This window comes from Panthera tigris, chromosome A2 (assembly GCF_018350195.1).
Source record: "Panthera tigris isolate Pti1 chromosome A2, P.tigris_Pti1_mat1.1, whole genome shotgun sequence".
NCBI classification, from domain to species: Eukaryota; Metazoa; Chordata; class Mammalia; order Carnivora; family Felidae; genus Panthera; species Panthera tigris.
In genome coordinates this window covers 133,731,077-133,750,233 of record NC_056661.1, presented here as the reverse complement: position 1 = coordinate 133,750,233, position 19,157 = coordinate 133,731,077, and the positions used below count along the sequence as shown (strand labels likewise).

General features: G+C 37.7%; 1 protein-coding gene and 1 pseudogene across 2 annotated transcripts in view; one reads left to right on the top strand and one right to left on the bottom strand.

Annotated features, from left to right (window-relative positions):
- The window catches only part of MET (MET proto-oncogene, receptor tyrosine kinase), a 145,732-nt gene that overhangs the window by 75,565 nt on the left and 51,010 nt on the right, over positions 1-19,157 (bottom strand). For both annotated transcript variants that reach the window (XR_006212123.1, XM_015540681.2), the window contains exons 3-5: positions 16,607-16,798; positions 5,153-5,287; positions 4,198-4,371 (exon numbers count right to left, since the gene is read on the bottom strand). Coding sequence is in view for 1 of the 2 variants with exons in the window: in XM_015540681.2 (XP_015396167.1) it covers positions 4,198-4,371; positions 5,153-5,287; positions 16,607-16,798 (501 nt within the window). In the remaining variant the exon portion in view is untranslated. The remainder of the gene's footprint in view (positions 1-4,197; positions 4,372-5,152; positions 5,288-16,606; positions 16,799-19,157) is intronic.
- Positions 13,777-13,888, top strand: LOC122236844 (annotated as a pseudogene).

Sequence of the window (19,157 nt, the reverse complement as noted above, 5' to 3'; positions counted from 1 at the left end):
ATTTATTACTGATTCGGAATTTTTCTTTTCTCCTTTAAATATGGTCCCTATTTTCTATAGACAAGCTGGTTAGTTGACACACCCAGCTTTTAAAAAATGATATAATTTTAAATAAATATAATATATTATTTCTATTAGAAATAGATATTAAAAAAAAAAAAAACTAGAGAGAGCCCCAAATGTAATCTGTATTGTAGCAATGTTTCTAATTATCTCTCTTGGCATTATTTTACATCTCATTTCTAGAGCTGACTTTTTTTCTCTCCCATGTTCTATGTTAAATACATACATTCATTTTATTATTGCAGGCTCACTTTTGGTGTGTTGAAAGTAAAACATGAGTTCATTAACAAAACTTTGGCAACTGCGATATAAGATAGCAGTAGGTGCTTATGAAGTCTACAAGACAACTGTTCCTAGGCTAAAACTATTAAAACAAAACAAATTTCTAAGTTAAAAATAAGCTTCTCCTCAGCAGCTTTGTGACAATTGAGAAAGGAAATGCTCTTTTGGGGAGGACATATTGTAAATTGTGCTGGAAAAGTACAATGGTGGGAAAACATAGCACCGCCATAGAGACAACTCAAAAACCAGTAAAAGTGTTTGCTAAAGACCAGTTAGTAAAAGTCTAAAAGTGATTCTTTCACAATTTAGAAGGGCTTTTAGCAAAATTCAAATTTGCAAACATTCCCATTCATCCCAAGTAAATAATCGCAAACCAAAGTCTTAACTTACCCTTGTTACCAAACCTCTTTAAAGTCTTAGCTTAATGCTTTTATGATAGCTATTTTACCCATAAAATCCATTACACAGTTGTGCCTTTCATGAAAACTTACCTCGTCCATGTCTAGTCAAAAAAGAACTGCTAGAAAAAAATTTATTATTATGTTAGAAATCCAGTAGGAGAGAACAAGACACCTAACCCTTCCGGACTCTCTTCAGCCTGAAGCAGCCACACAGCTGCCTTTCCCTTGTTTAAGGAGGAGGCTTCCCCATAGAAAACAGCTGTCTAAGGCTGATGTTGGCCTGATCCTGCTGCCCAGATCCCCCCTTTCTATGTAAAAACTGAACTCTGTCATCTACATACATCATCACTTGGAATGATGATTTGAGAAAACACAATGAGAGTTGTTCAGCTGGTGTACTGGCAAACAGAAATGAATATTATAAAAATGTCTGCTAGATGGAAGATCAGGATTTGAAAGGCCAGCTGAACTTAGCTTTCTTCCCTGGGCTGAGATGCTAGAGTGGAGTATGCGAGCATTTCCCCCTTAGTTTATGGGGTAATGTTCAATCTTCCAGGGGAAAAGGAAGGAAGTGGTTTTGGACAACACACCCTTGGACAGAACCAACAATGAGCTGGCAAACTCTGAGTTATCCTAAAGGGCAGGGAAACTCTGTGGGAAGGAAAGGAGTGTCCAGCATAAAGCCACAAACGCAGATCTCCCACCTGTCTGGACAGGGGAGAAACAGCCACAAAAGCAGCTGGTGCCCTTTCAACAGGTGGAAATGATTTAAATGATCACATTTTCAAAACCTATCAAGATAATACAAGAGAACGCTAAAACAACAAACCCTTCCTGGAAAATTAGAATTTGCCTCTTTAGTACTTAAAAAGTCACAAATACAGTGGTGGTAGTGTTTTGCCTGAATGACCCCCCTGCCCCATAAGATATTGCTGTTGCTTCTTATCTGAATCTTCTGATCAATTAATAAATAGTTTTATTGTCTCACTGGGATTGAATTCAATCCTATAAGATATGACAATTTTATCTTAATAAATTCAGAATACATTGGAAAGTGCTTTTCCTTTTCTGAAACATTTCTCTTTGCTCTTTAAGTATGAGATCAGATAACGTGTGAAACAAAATAATGGGTTTGCAATCCTGAAATCTCTCATATGTGGAAGTGCAAAGAATTTCAGCCACTGAACATCACGTACCTTGAAAAGCAGGTTAACTTACATTTATTGGAAAGTAAAACAATACACTAGTTGGGTTTTGTGTCCACAGTATTTAAGACAGATAAGAAATAGATGAATAATCTGTCTTATTTTTTGCAGTAAGAATGCTAACTGTCACGGTCTAGTGCAGCATGAAATCTTCCTAACAACTATGAACTGAAAAGGATTTATGGACTCAGCTGCACTACTTTCCTCCTAACCATACAGCCCAAGCCTCACTGACTTGTGCATGATGCAATGCAACCTTTTAAAAATCACCAACTACAGAAAGGTGGAGTTAGGAAAGGAGAGAGAGGAGGGAGATTTAAACACTGTCAGAGATTCTCTGGTTCCAGAAAATTCTAAGATATTTAGTCATTTTAAAACACCATTTTAATATGGCTGCCATGAGTCATAAAAGGAAGAACATTGGTCAAAATTAAATGTTCTACTTATACAGGTTCTCCATGCTCTGTATTTAAAACACCAGTTTGGCTACTTTTGAAGAAATGAAATTGGTGTAATTCAGTTGCATGTGCACACGTGCGCGCGCGCGCGCACACACACACACACACACACACACACACACACACACACATCACATATACTCTTCCCATATCCCTTTCATGGAGTTGCTGAGTTCAGGTTTCTAGTGTCTCAAATTGCCAAGGCTGTGTGTTTAAAAAAGTATAACATTGCACGTGGTTTTACAAATATACTAAACAACGACAACAGAAAGAGTGCATGTAGATTTAACTTTGTTTTCTTACTATCTTCTAGTTTATTCCTGACTGATCAAACTAAATCTTAGTAACTGTGTCTCACCTAACAGAAAATAATTTGGTTTAAAACCCAGTCACCCTGCACAAATCTTGCCCCAAACCGTAACTAAATGAAAACAGCCATGCACTTTGGGGGGGGGGGGTTCTCATTCTGACTTGCACACTTTGTTTACTTGGGCTTGCACCAGGAGACCGAGACCTTTAACTTGAATCTTTCACAAGAATCATTTACTAAATTTCAACTGTTCTATATGTGGACAGGGAAAATACATATCGGGTCCTCACCAGAAAATTATTTTCAAGCAAAATATATTTGGACCAAGACATTTAAAAAAATGCCATGACGATTTTCATAGTGCCAAATATATGCTTAAACAAGGCAGCAAAGAGCTAGAGAGCATGGCTACAATGTCAATTGAGTTCATCAGTAGAAGCTAAGTTTTCTAGGAGGCACTTTTGTCTTGTTCAACTACATTTCCTTAATGTCTAGAAGAGTGCCTCCTTAATGTCTAGAAGAATGGTTTGTATTCAATAAATATTTTTGGAATGAATTAAAGAATGAAATGGCTCACAGAGTATAGATGTTAGTATAGTCATCAGCTGTACCTATATTGTTCTTCTAGGAACTTTGAGAGAGTTAGCTACCCATGAGTATTCAATGACTACTTGCCTCCCATATTGTCCTGGGGGTAACCTCTAGTCTTTTTCTTTTTTTTAAGTTTATTTACTTTGAGAGAAAGAGAAAGACAGAGACAGAGACAGAGAGAGAGAGCACGAGTGGGGGAGGGGAAGAGACAGAGGGAGAGAGAATCTGAAGCAGGCTCCGTGCTGTCAGCACAGACCCCCATGCAGGGCTCAATCCCCAAAACTGTGAGATCATGACCTGAGTGGAAATCAAAAGTTATGGATACTTAACTGACTGAGCCACCAGGCACCCCAGTAACCTCCAGTCTTATGTGTGATGAGACAAGGCCACCATCTATGCATCAGACAGGAAGAAACTTTCTGTCCTATCTGCTCCTGCATGGCTGGCATCCCTAGCTTGCATGGTTCAGCTTAAGATTCTGGGTTATTCTATGAGCAGATCTCTGTGTGTGATGGAGGCTCATTTCTGGGCACCTGGTAGATTAAGTAGGTGGTGAGGAAACCACTGAGACAAATGAGTCAGGAGGGAAAAGTCCCAGGTAAGGAAATGGGGAGCCATGCTGCTCACTAGCCACCATTCTTTTATTCACAAAGCACTAAAGGAGAGCAACTGCTCAAGGAGAGAACTACTTAGGGAGTGTGAAGCAAGCACTTCAGGTACAGGTCTCAGGGTGATGTGCCCAAATGCCACCTTGAAGGAAAACCTTGGAGGGAGATGGTGTTTTCACTGGTGTCTCACAGCCAAATGAATAAACTGAGTTCGGAATTTTTTCATCAATGGGATTTATGTTTACCAAAAAATATACATGAGAGCTGACAGATTCCTACCTCATAGATTGTAGGCAGACAGATCTCTTGAGTCCATGTTCCACTGGGGCATTCCTCCAGTTGCACACATTTATCGTGGCACCAGCCACATTGCACAAAGGGAGGGGCAGAAAGACACTGACTGCAGGACTGGAAATGTTCACAGCCTAAGCCATTCAGTGGGATCTTGGTGATCTGTGAAGAAAAGTGTTGGAAAGAGCTTCCAGAGAGGTTTTTTTACTGGTTTGTTAAATGAAAAGTAAATACCCCAAAGATATATGTAACTATAATCGTATAGAGTCTACTAGAGATAGCACCAATGTGTAAAAAACATGTAATATAATAATGGTTAAGTGATTTAAATCAAAAAACTAAATTCCTTCCTTTCTTCTATTGTTGGCACATATGTGATAAACATTACCATTACTGTCCAGGGAACATAAGTACTGTCATGCAATGTTAGAAGTTTTATTTAGTAGGGACATTCTGCTCTATCTGAAGTGTGATTTTAAAACATAAGAGAGTTTAATATAATCTGCTGGAAAACACACTTGACCCCTGGGAAATTCTAAGTAAGTTTACACATCATTCAGCATCAAGATGCATCTCCTCTCAGGGAAGAGGGATTGCTGGCTGGTGTCAGATTCCAATGTACATTTCAGGACTTACCAGCCTGCACTAGAGTCTGCCCTTAGGACTGTAATTCTCATTCTGCATGTTTGTTTTTCTCATTGAGAAATACAGGACAAAAGGAGAAGTACACATTACAAGGAGGACCTCCCTTTGGTCCAGTCTTCCTAAATAAAAATTTAATTTGGCTTCAGAAGATCTCTGGAATACTCAAGAAATAACCTGAGAAAGGAGAGGTGAATCCAAGACCAAAACAAAACTTAAAAAGGGTCATATGATACATGCTTTAAATATCCACTCAGGAAAAACTACAGCCCTGGAACCTCCCTGTGGGAACGGGGCTTACCTTCTTTCCAGTAACAACCAGTGTGTAGCCATTTTGGTTTAATGGGTGCTCCACAATTGCTTCTGAAGACACAGGGTGGGAATCCAGGCGAAAATTCACATGAGGGGTTGATGATCCTGATCGAGAAACCACAACCTGAGAAACAAAACACAAACACCCTTAGTCCAATGAGTTCAGTTTAAATATAAGTGGAAAATGTGGATGATAATGTTAATAACAGATTAGGAGAGCTTGTGGGTATCTGAAGAGAAGGCCCAACAGTTTATCTCATTGTAAATCAATACAACATCTCCTAATCTCCTGCTGTGAAGACAGTTCATCTGAACCCCCAAGACAGACTTTTGCATATGATCTTTTAACGGTTTATTGAGAAGGAGATCTTTCAGTCAATCAGCCAGCACATGCAGACAAATCCTCACAATTGTATGGGGAACTGGAAGAGCCAAAACTCTCTCCAAAACAGAAGACCTCACTTATGCTACAAGGATTTCAGATTATTTTTTAAATCTATCTTCCTTCCCCTCCTCACTGGGCAGCTTTCCTTGATGTAATGGAAAGGTTAGCAGACAGGGAGTCTGGAGACCCGAATCTAGTTCCAGCTTTGCTAACTCTTAAGCCATATTTATAGATCTTCTGAGATCAAAATAGGCCTTCAGGTACTTTAATGTCATTTTTATAAACCATCGTCCTATCAGATGTTATTTCTTGTATTATAAAGTTCTTCTTGGCCTGGTTTTACAATAAGGCCTGATGGTTTTAACAATGCCTTGGAAATGGAGTTTGAGGACTTGTGTCATTCTTGCTTTCAGGTATTTCTAATTTGGGATGTTTCTCAGGCTATATAATTTCCATCTTCTCTACTGCAAGAACCCAGTAATAATGAAGTCCAGGGATAAAATCTGAATGACAATCTGAGATGAACACTCAGACTTCAGGAGTATTTAAGAGTGCTCAGAAGGGCACCTGGGTGGCTCAGTCGGTTAAGTGGCCGACTTCAGCTCAGGTCATGATCTCGCAGTTTGTGAGTTCAAGCCCCACGCCGGGGTCTGTGCTGACAGCTCAAAGCCTGGAGCCTGCTTTGGATTCTGTGTCTCCCTCTCTCTCTGACCCTCCCCCATTCACACTCTGTCTCTCTCTCAAAAATAAATAAACATTAGAAAATAAAAAAAGTGGTCAGAAAGATTTTCATTCTTAATAGGCCGTGGGTTTGCATCTACATGAGGTGCAGGAGGCTTACTGCATGCAGCTCTGGGCTTGAAACTGACTTTGTGAAATTGCCTGACATCCCAAATATCCTTTTTTGTTTCATTGAAAGTGTATTTATTTGTTGTGGGTATGAAATCACAGGACAAACATGGGCATCTGTGAGGTTATGATTAAATAACCATTCCCTCTACCTCACCTTTCTTATCTGTAAAATGGGAATGAAAATTAACTGCTTAGTACTCTAACAAACTCACACACAACATATAAATGTCCTGGAGAGCTAGCAGTAAATTTTTTCCTCAGCACAGGGAGTCAAGTAGCTTGAAACAATTTGGGAAGATTTCCAAAGTACCTAATTTGCTTCCAGAGAGTGGGTTGTTGATAGAGAAACTAACCAAATTCACATACAGTCTTTAAAAGTTAAACATCATGACATTTTTTTTTCTAACACATGTTCTATTCCAAACATGCAATACTTTCAAAACATCTCCATTAAGCAGGGTGGTTATTTTTGCACAGAAGTAAATGATGGATCATAGGTCATTTGATCAGGATAGGAAAGGATGGGAACCGTTATTCCTAAATGGAGGCCAAATAGTTATTTGTGACTTTTGTAGCCAAAGTAAAAAGAAGTTTGATTACCAGTCCTACCTCCTGCTGGGTGCAGGTTACAAGCAGAATTATCAGGACATTAGACTTCTAGAGCCTCTATCCCAAATTATCCATATTTCAGTTATATAATTTTTCAATTTTGATTCACTTCTGGTGCTCACCACTTGTTTTTCCTATCTGTCAACCCTCATTTTTTTCCATATATCCCTGATTGTTGCCAATCACTTTCAACTACAAAGGTGAAAAAAAAATCTTTCACACATGTCAAAAACAAAACAAAACCCCAGCCTCTCTTAATAACCAGACTCTGTTCTCTGCCTCATTCTGTGCTTTCCACTTCACTGAAGATTATTTATCCCCCTGAACCTTCCTACGAATATTTCCATTTTGCCTCTCTTTTTCCTGTGCTTCCATTCTATTCAGACCTGCTATATAACAATCAACTCTTAGTACCCTTTTTTTCTCCTATGTTTTTTGCTCTTTTTAATATCATTTCCCACATCTATAATAAGCAATTCCTTCCTAATTATGAGGTCATCATCTTTGACTTTATCAAATATCTGAAGTCCATCCAAATGTTCATTTCCCAGAAAGGATTAACCTTTATCTCTCTTTTCATAAAGAAGCTCTTTGCACCTCTGGAACTGGAATTGATTTAGTGTATTCCCTAAGACTTCTTGTCTGGCGAGCACCATATATATGGTAACTGAGCCAGTCATTGTGCTAAGAGCTTTAAATGGACATTTTGTTTACTTCTCACAATAATCGTACAAGGTAGGTACTAATATTTTCCATAAAGAAAATAAGACAGAATTTTAGCTAGGAAGTACAAGAGTCAGGTTTCCAAGGAGCTTTATCTAATGCTAGAATCTGACTGCTTGACCTCTTCTTAAACACTCAACTGCTACACTCTTGGAGCACCAGAATAAATACTAATAAAAAGCTTCAACTCTGAGCTCTCAAGAGCCACTTGTGAGTCAAAGCATTAAAACAAATTTCCCAATATATTTGCCTTGCCAATCCTCCTTGTTTCAGCAATCTTGGCTGCACAAGTTAAGTGTGCCTAAGGAGAAAGACTACGTCTGAATAGTTTTTGATGGTACAGAGGAAATGTTACTTAGTAGAGCCAGTGAGCTCTACTTTTGAGCATGAGCTAGGATGAGTGGGGCTTCATACAGAAAATGGGATGAACCAGAGAAGATGGGAAGGCTGTGTGGAAAATTGAGATACCTGGAATTTTAAGCAGAGGTCATATCACAGATGTAAATACCTTTTTGTTGATCATTAGCCCTTTCTCTACAGGTATACCTACTGCTGTAACATGTCAAGAACGCTTTTCTATCATTAATTTCTCACTTTATCTTATTGCTAGAATTCCAAATAATGGAATAACCACTTTAACTTCAAAATATCCCTGAAGCAATGCTTTTAAGAAATTAGGAGTTCCTTTTGGTCATCATGGAGATAGTTTCAAGGACAGAACTAAATCTGGCATTTAAATTTAATGCTTAGGACAAATCGTTTGGCAATCTTAGGGTAAGTATAAAATAGAAGAATGGCAATTATCTTTGAGTTTCTACTACGTTCACAACTAATTTTTAATGTTTATCTCAAAAAATACCCGCCTTTTTCTTTAATGCTCCTGAAAATATAAGACTAATATGTTTGGGTGTGAGGGACTAGGGAGGAATCTAAATGTACTTGATTGTTGTGGCTGTGATCTCAAATGATATGGGAGAAGACATGGGGAAGAAATATATGTACAAATAAAATAAAACCTTTGTGGTTAGGCTCCAAAATCCATAAACCTCAGTAAAATAATTCTGCATGATGTATCTTCAAATATGTAAGGGCCAGATTCCCTTACCCATGCACAGAGTTCTATTTATTTATTTATTTTAAAATATTTTTTTAATTTATTTATTTTAAATCTTTACTGTTTATTTATTTTTCAGAAAAAGAGACAGAGTGTGAGCAGGGGAGGGGTAGAGAGAGAGAGGGAGACACAGAATCTGAAGCAGGCTCCAGGCTCTGAGCTGTCAGTACAGAGCCTGACATGGGGCTTGAACTTGTGAATTGCCAGATCATGACCTGAGCCGAAACTGGACGCTTAACCAACTGAGCCATGCAGGTGCTACTAGAGCTTTATTTTTGATTAAACTGTTTCAAAATTTAATTTTCCTTAAGAATGATGAATACAATTTAACATGAGATATTTGTATGGCGCTTTCTCTTCATTTTTTTAAAGTGGACAGTTCAATGGTTTTTGGTATAGTCACAGATTTGTGCAACCATCACCACAACCAATTTTGGAACATTGTCATTATCTCAAACAGAAACCCAACACCTCTTAGCTATCACCTTCTTTATCTCCTCACACCCTCCAGTTTCTTGCAACCATGAATCTACCTTCTATCTCTATAGATTTCCCTATTCGGGACATTTAAATGAACTGAATCCTACAATGTGTGATTTTTTTGTGACTGGTTTCTTTAACTTAGCATAATATTTTCAAGGTTCATTATGTTAGAACATGTATCAGTACTTCATTCCTTTTTATTGCTGAATAATATTCCATTATATGGATATACCATGTTTTATTTATGCATTTGCAGCTGATAGGACATTTGGGCTGTTTCCATTTTCGGCTATTGTGAACAATGCTACTATCAACATTCATATACAACTTTTTGTGAGAACATATATTTTCATTTCTCAGGTATATACTTAGGAGCAGAAATGTCAGATTTACAATAACTCTATATTTAACTTTTTGAAGAACTGCCATACCATTTTCCATAGGTGTGCACAATTCTACATTCCCACCAACAATGTATGAGGGTTTTAATTTTTCCACAACTTCACTGACATTTGTTATTTTCCATTTTCTTGATTATTTATAGCCAACCCATAGTTGTGTGAAGTCATCCTTCATTGTGATTTTGGTTTGCATTTCTCTGCCAAATGTTTGCTTAAATTAAGTAAAAGGCAAGCTTACTTCTCGAGATGTACAGTCTCCCACCATTCCTCCTGCCCAAGACTGAGAACCTGGGTATCACTTGCTTAGCCTCCCAACCTGTGTCCTAAATATCCCCTCAGGATCAGACTGGACTTCTGTACAACAAGGTCCTAGAGAGGCTGGAGATGGGAAAGGGGTAAAAAATGGAATAAAAGTGGATTTTCACTAGAAGAATCAGAGTGGGAGATGCAGCACACTCCCTGGACCCTATTGCCTTTTTTTTTTTTTAAAGTTTATTTTATTTTGAGAGAGAGAGAGAGAGAGAGAGAGAGAGAATGCACACAAGCAGGAGATGGGCAGAGAGAGAGAGAGAGAGAGAGAGAGAATCCCAAGCAGGTTGCACACTATCAGTGCAGAGCCTGATACAGGGCTTGAACTCACGAACAGTGAGATCATGACCTGAGCTGAAATCAAGAGTTGGACACTTAACCAACTGAGACATCCAGGCACCCTGGGCCCCACTGCTTTTTGAAGATCAAAGTAGCGCTCGCTTTGGCAGCACATACACTAATTGAGGATCAAAGTAAATTTTCCTTTTGTAAGAACAGAATATATACAGTTCAATTTCTAGGCAAATAGAACTGAATGGAACCTGTGATAACATCTAGACTGATTTCTAATTTAAAAACAAAGAAAAATAGAGGACTTTTGTTAGGGAATGAGGAAAACTTCATTTGTCATGAAAGATGATGCAAATTGTTGGAGTTTGAAACTCAATGAGAAAAAAATGTGAATCGAAAGAAAAAAATGTGAGAGGAGATGACACCATTAATAAACAGCCTGGGTTGTAACTGGGTGTGACCTTATGGATCTAGAGTGGATCTGCTTTAACTGTAGTTCCCAATACAGGATTGGGCACATAGTAGGTCCTAAAGGTATATCTATTGCCTAAATATATGAATGGCCTGAAATAAGAAACTCACTTAAGTCTTGATGAAGGGGTAAGGTTTTTAGACGTTTCAGATATTTACATAACCTCCAACAGTTCAATTTGCATTTTCAACGTATAGCTTCTAATGCTTCTTGCTTCTTGCTTACTGCAACAGACTGAATGTTTGTGCCCACCTAAAATTCAGATGTTGAAATCTTAACCTCCAATGTGATGGTGTAAGTAGGTGGGGCCTTTGGGAGGCAATTAGGTCATTAGGACAGAGTCCTCACAAATGAGATTAGTGTCCTTATAAAAGGGGCCTCAGAGAGCTCTCTTTCCCTCTTTCCACCATGTGAAGATACAGCAAGAACAGCCATTTATGAACCAGGAATCAGATTCTCACCAGAAACCAGATCTGCTGTATCTTGACCTTGAACTTCCTAGCCTCCTGAACTGTAAGAGATAAATATTTGCTGTTTAAGCCACCAGGTCTATGGGAAATTTGTTAAAGTAGCCTGAACTGGTTCAGACACCTGCTTTAGGTTTACTATCTTCTTCAGTATGTGAGAGAAATTGGTGTTTCTATAGCAAGAATTCAGATATGAAGAGTGAAACCATTTATTTCAATCAAGGTAAACATCTAGTTTTCTGGAATGGAAAAAAAAAAAACCCAACAAACAACAACAACACGAGAAACAGAAATTGCTGATTGGTGCTGACAGCTCAAGAAATAAAAGTCGTAAGACAAAGTACCAGGTGGTAAGAGATGAATTAAATGAAGCGTTACTGTGTTCTTTCTTTCCTTTATTCTTTTTGGTAAATGGGCATGAGTGCTTCTACACCAACTTGATACTACAAAAGCCAGGTATACACAAACAGCACAATAATTTTCCTTATTGCTGCACCACTGATGTGGGTGTGTGTTTAAATTTTTTAAAATGAATCATTGTGAGTTGAAATGAGTCAAAACCAGATTGAGACTTCTGTAAAAAATATCAAGCAACTAAAAACCAAAAAGACTAGAAAATATTAAAAAAAAATTAATCAGTACTTTCAAATCAATACTCCAAATACAGTAATTGTAGGATCTGTCAATCTATACACAGAGTATATCTGTTTTTGAATTTTAGAAGTGATAAAAGTTAAAAAAAACCTACTGATTCGTATACTTCATGTTTTAAAATGTGTTTCTACTCTGTCAATAAAGCACCCAAACAAGAAATCCTAGTTATTTCTTACTACCAAAAAACAAAACAAACAAAAGCTTACCATTTTCTCAGGGTTTCAAATATTTATGTTTTAATTTTCTATGCATATAATAGTGTATAAGATATATGTATTTCAAGAGCATGCATGAATTCATTTTAGGAGATATACATGCCCTACGTTTAAATTTTAGTTATAGATAGAAGTCTGAAATTATTATTTATAATGGGTTCTCTTTCAAACAAAAGAAGCCTCACAATTCATGAATATATTTTCTCCTAAAGAAATATACCAAATCAGGGGCACCTGGGTGGCTCAGTCAGTTAAGCATCTGATTCTTGATTTCATTTCAGGTAATGATCTCACGGTTTGTGGGATTAAGCCCTGCATTGGGCTCTGTACTGACAGCATGGAGCCTGCTTGGGATTGTTTATCTCCCTCTCTCTCTCCCCCTCCCCAGCTCGTGCTCTCTCTCAAAATAAATAAATAAACATTTAATAAAAAGAAATATACCAAATCTACCATTATTTAGGGATATAATTAAATCAATGATGTACACATTAAAAACAAGGACAGATTATATTTTATCTGAGCATTTTATAAAGGAGACCAGTAAATCAACAATCCCTAAAGAGAAATGTTGTTTATTTGCCTGGGTCTCTGCTGGATGCTCATATCATTCATTTGTTACTCTAAAATAGCAGTAATCCCAAAGATAATGTATGCTACAGGCTTCCAACAAAAAGCATTGACATACCATGATGGTGGTACAGGAACTGAAAGAATTTGAAGACAGGATGTCAATAGATGAATTGATTCTTCTTACTGGAAGTGTGTAATTATTTTTAAGTTTACTGATTACTAACATAATCCTTTAAGTAATGATCATAAGTAATGATCACAAGCAAAGGATGTCTTTTTAGGTGATCCCTCTGTCTTTTTAACTTTCTTGCTTATGATCCAACTAGTCCAGTTAAGAGGCACAAGAGAATAGGGGTGATGAGTGGGAACAGCCTCAAAGAATCAGGGAGAGGGGAAAAAGGGATGGGAGAAGAGTAAGGATGATGCCAAAGAACCAATGGACAGCTGTGACAGTGCCCAGGCAGTGGCCACTGTATACAGACAAGGTAGCTGCCCAGTGAATGTTTGTGGAACTGAACTTATAAAGTATTGAAAGTGCCTTCCTCCCCCCAACCCACCCGATATACTCACTCTCTCTGGCCTGACAGTCAGGCACAAATATTTTAATAGCAATGCCTTGCATCTAGAGATTAAAGGCCTTATATGAGAGCTTTAAAAAAATTATATATATATATATATATATAATTTTGATGTAAATCAAGCAAGCATTATTTTTGCAAGCTGATTAGATGAGGAGCTCAGAAGGGGAGACGTAGGCAATCCCTGTGAATAGTCCTGTGATCTTCATGAGTAACGGTCCTCCCTCTCCCACGTAGCCCTGCACATTGTGCTAATGTTCTCAAGCCTTGTTCTTTTCAACATCCCTTCCCCATATAAAATTTGCAAGAAGCCCCATTCTCACTGTTCACTTATACTATCTTGAATAATACTTATCATACTATTTTACTTCTAAGTATCCTAAGAAGGTGATCACACAAATAAAAACTATTTTAGAAATTTGTATCTATGTTGAATTGGTGCTACAGAAAGACTCTAATACATGTGCACATCAGTATATTTAGATATATCATCGCTTCTCGGCCTTTTGGCTAAGATCAAGTGTAGTATCTGTTCTTATCAGTTTAGATATATCTGCACCTGTATGAGATAAGTCACACATGTTTAAATGTTAGAAACATGTCAAACATGTCCTCTCTTCCATACATACGATATTGTTAGCTAAACAATATAATTCTTTCTAACCAAATAACCACTGTGAAATACCTGATTCACTTTGCACCCAACAGCTGGGGCTGAAGCTTGTATTCCCAGCCAGAGCTGAACATAAGCACAATAGGAAAGGCAGAAACAGCTGCAAATTCATGAGAGAAAACATTTGCAAAGCAACTCTGCCTTTAGGCTTCAGGGTAGGAAGGAAGTAAAAGTCATTTTTCTGTTCCTTTTCATATATGGCACCTGCCTTTGGAAAAAAAATTATGTCCATTCTATTTTATAACAGAAACTCCACAGTATTACTAAAACACAAGTTGTAGGAAAATTAGGCCTGGCCAGAGATTTAGCACTTTAACGCAGTCAAAACATTTACAGAACTTGGTCCACAGTTACTACTTGGCTAGCTTAAGCTAGAAGTTCCCTAGGTCTTTGCTGCCGCTGGACTCCTCCCCCAACATTATTTGCTGTAAACAAACTGGATTTCAGTGATGTTGACTGTTTGATCCTTCAAATGCTTTAGGTTTATTTACATAAAATTTAAGGGACTGGAATTCTCTTGGACAAGTGTCAGAGAAATGAATCCTATATGTGGGTCTCAATAGCCCTTTGTCTGTATGTCTTTGTCTTGCTGTCTTGATATCAGGTACGTGTTCTTATCTCCCATACTAAAATTTTAGTTCCTTAAAGGCAGGTTCTGTGTCACTGCTTCCTTTGCTTCACGTATTTGCCTAGTAGAGCAAAGTTAGTAAGTTCTCAGTGCATATCTGATGAATTAAGAACCACACGGTTTAAAAAAAATCAGTGATATCAGCACTTTCCATAAAATAAGTATCTACTTACTTATTTTCCTCTTTAATGTTTTGGATGCACAGATAATGGGCATAATATTGCTTCTTTTATGAAAATGCTGGGAGATAAGAATAAAACACGTGTCACAGCATTTCTGTCACAATGAGACTGATGTATGACATATCACTTAGGTGGTAAAATCTGTCACACAGCAGAATTTACTCAGTTATTAAAGTGATCTATCTAAAAATGGGATTTTATTAGAACTTTAGAATCTGGAAATAGGCCAGGAACCTTTTGATGTAAAAAAAGTATCAGACCTAAAGTGACTATAGAAAGCTTATTAATATGAAACTGGATGAATGAGGTAATAAACAATTTAGAACAAAAAGAAAGAAAAAATAAAGATAACAAGTCAACATAGTGAACACCTTAGGAATTCAACAGATGCAAGATTCTTTCATCCTCCTTCAATTTTTTTTTTAGAATTCTGCAGAATAATATCAGTGTCAATTAAAAACACATTTAAACACAGAATTACATATTTTACAAGGATAATAGATATGACCATAACTCAAATACTTCAGAGTGCATGCAGAAGGGGACTGAGATTATACTCTTCAGATTTTGAGGAGTTAAGACAGAACTAACTGATCTGAGGTGGGTAAATAAGAACACTGGGCTGGGAGAAAGGGGAGGGGAGAAAAAGTATAGTAATTAGAAGCAGTGGGAGGAGGGGAGACCAAGTGTGGAAACATTTAGATAAGAGGATCTATATGATTAGTTTTGAGCTAGGAAGGTTTTATTTACATTTTATGACTTTGAAAAAATTCCAATATATCCAACTATGTAAGAAAAACATGATTTAAAATATGGCAATGACCGATATCCATACCACTATTAACAACAATGGTAATTGTAAAAGATATATTTTGTAAAAGAATACAGATAGAATATGTACAGATGGGCAAGTCATAGGAAAACATCATTGTCCTCAATTGGCTTACCAGAAGTCACTGTCTGATTAGGATGTTAATTACATCAGATTATTATGAAATAAGAATCTCTTTAGAAGAAATTTCTACTCTTTGTAAAAAGTCAACATTTCCATAGATACCCTGGTCATTCTGCATTAATCAAGATCCTACTAAGAACTCATGTTGAAAACACTACTCAATTACTATTAAAGAAAACAGATTCAACACAAGAGCATTTTAATTTCTGCAAAGTGCTATGATTCTTGTTTTCTGGAAACACAATAATTGCAAGTCTGAAATGTGAATTTTCACTTATAGAAATACTGTTGCTATCCATTAAAATCATTTATTAATAAAGTCCAGATTTTTCTCCCCCCAGTATATGAACTTCTTTGTGTCTGACCCCATCCTTTTGCAGAATCAGGAGAGCTGGAGTTACAATGGGATCCTGATGATAACGTCCCTTCCTAACTCCTGCCAATATTTCTCAATGATGTGAATGTTTCTTCTCATGGAGACACACGGTTCACACAATAGCTCTCCTTTGATCCGTAGCTTCCCTTGAAATAGGAAAACATCGCCTGGAAGTGCTTTAATTGTTTCATTTTATTTTCCAATCATGTGACAGAAATCATGAATGGAAAAAAAAAACAACAGCAAACAAAATTCTAAACCATTCTGGGCAAGAAAATTAAAGCAACCACATTTAAACTGAAAGCTTCAAGAACTTAACAAAAAAATAGGCTATATACTTCATAAAGAGTGGACCAGGCTTCATTGTCTGGCTTTCAGTCTGTGTCTCTAGGTTTTACTGTGATTTTCACTTTACAATATCTGTAAATACCTTCTGTAAAAACAAAACCAAACTAATTGAACAATACCAAGTAAAACAGCCACAGCCACTCTCAGAAAACATTTACCTGCATAAAGCGACCCTCTGACGTCCCAAGATTAGCAATGGTGAGGTCTCCTTTAATGAAGGTGGATATAGATGTTAAGAGGACTTGGTTGAATTGGCCCATGAATAAGTCAACTCGCTGCAAAGCTGTGGTAAACTCCGTTCGATATTCATCACTGCGCACTTCACAGCCTGATGAATTTCTCAAAAGTGTCTGGAATAAAATATGGTCATAGAATTAATGTGAGTCAGATGCGAACAAGCTGGTAAGAAACTTTTCAGTGTGTCTTTTCAGAGCTCAGAGTAGAATAGCAAGGATAACCATGCAAATAAACAAAGAGCCCCAGACAGGCAGAAATTATTCTAGTGACCTACATGGCTCCAGTACTGGTAGGTGCTGCTATGTGTATATAGACTTTAACTGGGGTAAACCTTACTATCACAGTTTGCACCATGGTTGAATATGTACATACATAAAAATGGAACTTAGTGGTGCTAATAAAAGAAAAACAAAACTATAGATGTCCCAGTCCTGGGCATGAAGGTATTGCTTCTAGCCTGGGTGGCTCAGTTGGTTAAGTGTCCGACTTCAGCTCAGGTCATGTTCTCACGGTTTGTGGGTTCAAGCCCCGCGTCAGGCTCTGTGCTGAATGCTCAGAGTCTGGAGCCTACTTTGGATCCTGTGTCTCCATCTCTCTCTGTCCCTCCCCAGCTCAGACTCTGTCTCTCTCAAAAATAAATAAATATTAAAAAAATAAAAAGGCAGTGCTTCTAGCAGGCAAGTCCAATGAGATGGATTTCAACTGGAATAATAATAAATGTTAGAGTCATACATAATACATTATATATTTTAAAATACAATTTTAAAATAAAATTTAAAATGTGTGCCTTTGTGTGCAGTGAGGTGGTAGGGGGGTGGTGGCTGATAGATAATTCACCAGGAGGCAGTGGAACACAGACCCCAGACTCAAGTTCTGCATCAAATCCTAGTCTGTCATGCTTATTTGCCTTACACAGACCCTATAGCCTCTATGTGTTTGTGAAATTCAGGTTATTCATTTCAGTCTCCCCGGAAAATCAAGAGACTTATAGAAATGTACCAACCTTGCATAGCTGTTATAAAAGTTAAATGAGCTAATTTACAGACATCTTTTACCATAGAACCCAGCACCCAGAAAATCCCACTGAAGTATTTGTCATTATTATGGTAAAAGGCTCAAAAAAATGTAGAAACCATGCATCAAATGCTGCAATAGTTAACTTACTAAAAGGCAATTACCACTCAATCAGGTATTTATCTTTTAGGCTCAAGTGCAAAATTTTAAAAATATTGTTCAATTATATATGTCAGTTAAGCACTGTGGATCCCTTCCTTCACCTTGACACTTCAGTATCCTGATTTTCCTTCTACTTCTTACACTGCAACATTTGGTCTCTGGTGTAGGGCCATCTACGTCAGGGTTTCTCAAGGATCCATCCTAAGGCTGCTCCTCTCCTCACTCTTCACACTCTCTGTAGGCAACCTCTGTCTCTCCCATGATGTCTATTGCCATTTAGTTGACACACATTTGTACCTCCACCCTATCCTCTCCTGTGAGCTGACCATGCATATATCAAATTGCCTATGAAATACACACTCAGATGTCTCCAAGACCTCAGGTTCAACACAATCAAAGTAGAAACCATCATTTTCCCTCATGCCTGATCTGATGATACCACACACCCTAATGGATGGTTCTATCATTCCTCCAGATGCACAAGTCATAAATCTAGGTGCCATCCCTGATTCCTCCCCATGTACAGTCGATCACTTATTTTCATCAGTTGCAGTTTCTAAATATCTCCTGGATCCATCCAGTTTTCTCTGCCTCCATACTTCAACCCTTATTCAAGCTATCCCCTCCCTTTCCTGAACTACTACAATGGCTTCCAAACTGGACCTGCCACATCTGATCTCACCCAATCTCTTTCCAGGTCCATTCTCTACACTGCAGCCAGATTTTTTCCCCCCATAAAACACAAATCTCATCACATCACTCTTTTTAAAACACTGAATGTCCCCCTACTGTTCTTAGGATAAAAGACAAAAATTTTAACATGGTCTGATGAGCCCTTCATCATCTGGATCCTACTGAACTTTCCAGAATCATTCTCATTGTGTTCTCCTTTGCACTCTGTACTCCAGGGAGCTGGCCTTTGGTCAGTTCTCCAAATATGCCATATGTCCTCTCATTACAGGGCCTTTGCACATATTGTTCCCTCTTCTTGGAGTGATCCTTCCACCTTCATTCATTTTATTAACTGCTATGCCTCCTTCAGATCTTAGTGCGTCATCATTTCCTTAGGAGGCCTATCCTGACCTTAATATCTAGGTCAAATGCTTCTATTACAGACTGTCATAATACATTTTACCTATTTGTCATAGCACTCACAGCTGTAACTATTTGCTTGTGGATTATGACTGAAGTCCCTGCCATCAGAGACTCTGCTTGTTCACCAAGGTATTGCTAGTAGTAGATGAAATATCACACAGAGATCTTTAATAAATATTAAGTGAATGAATGAGTAAATGA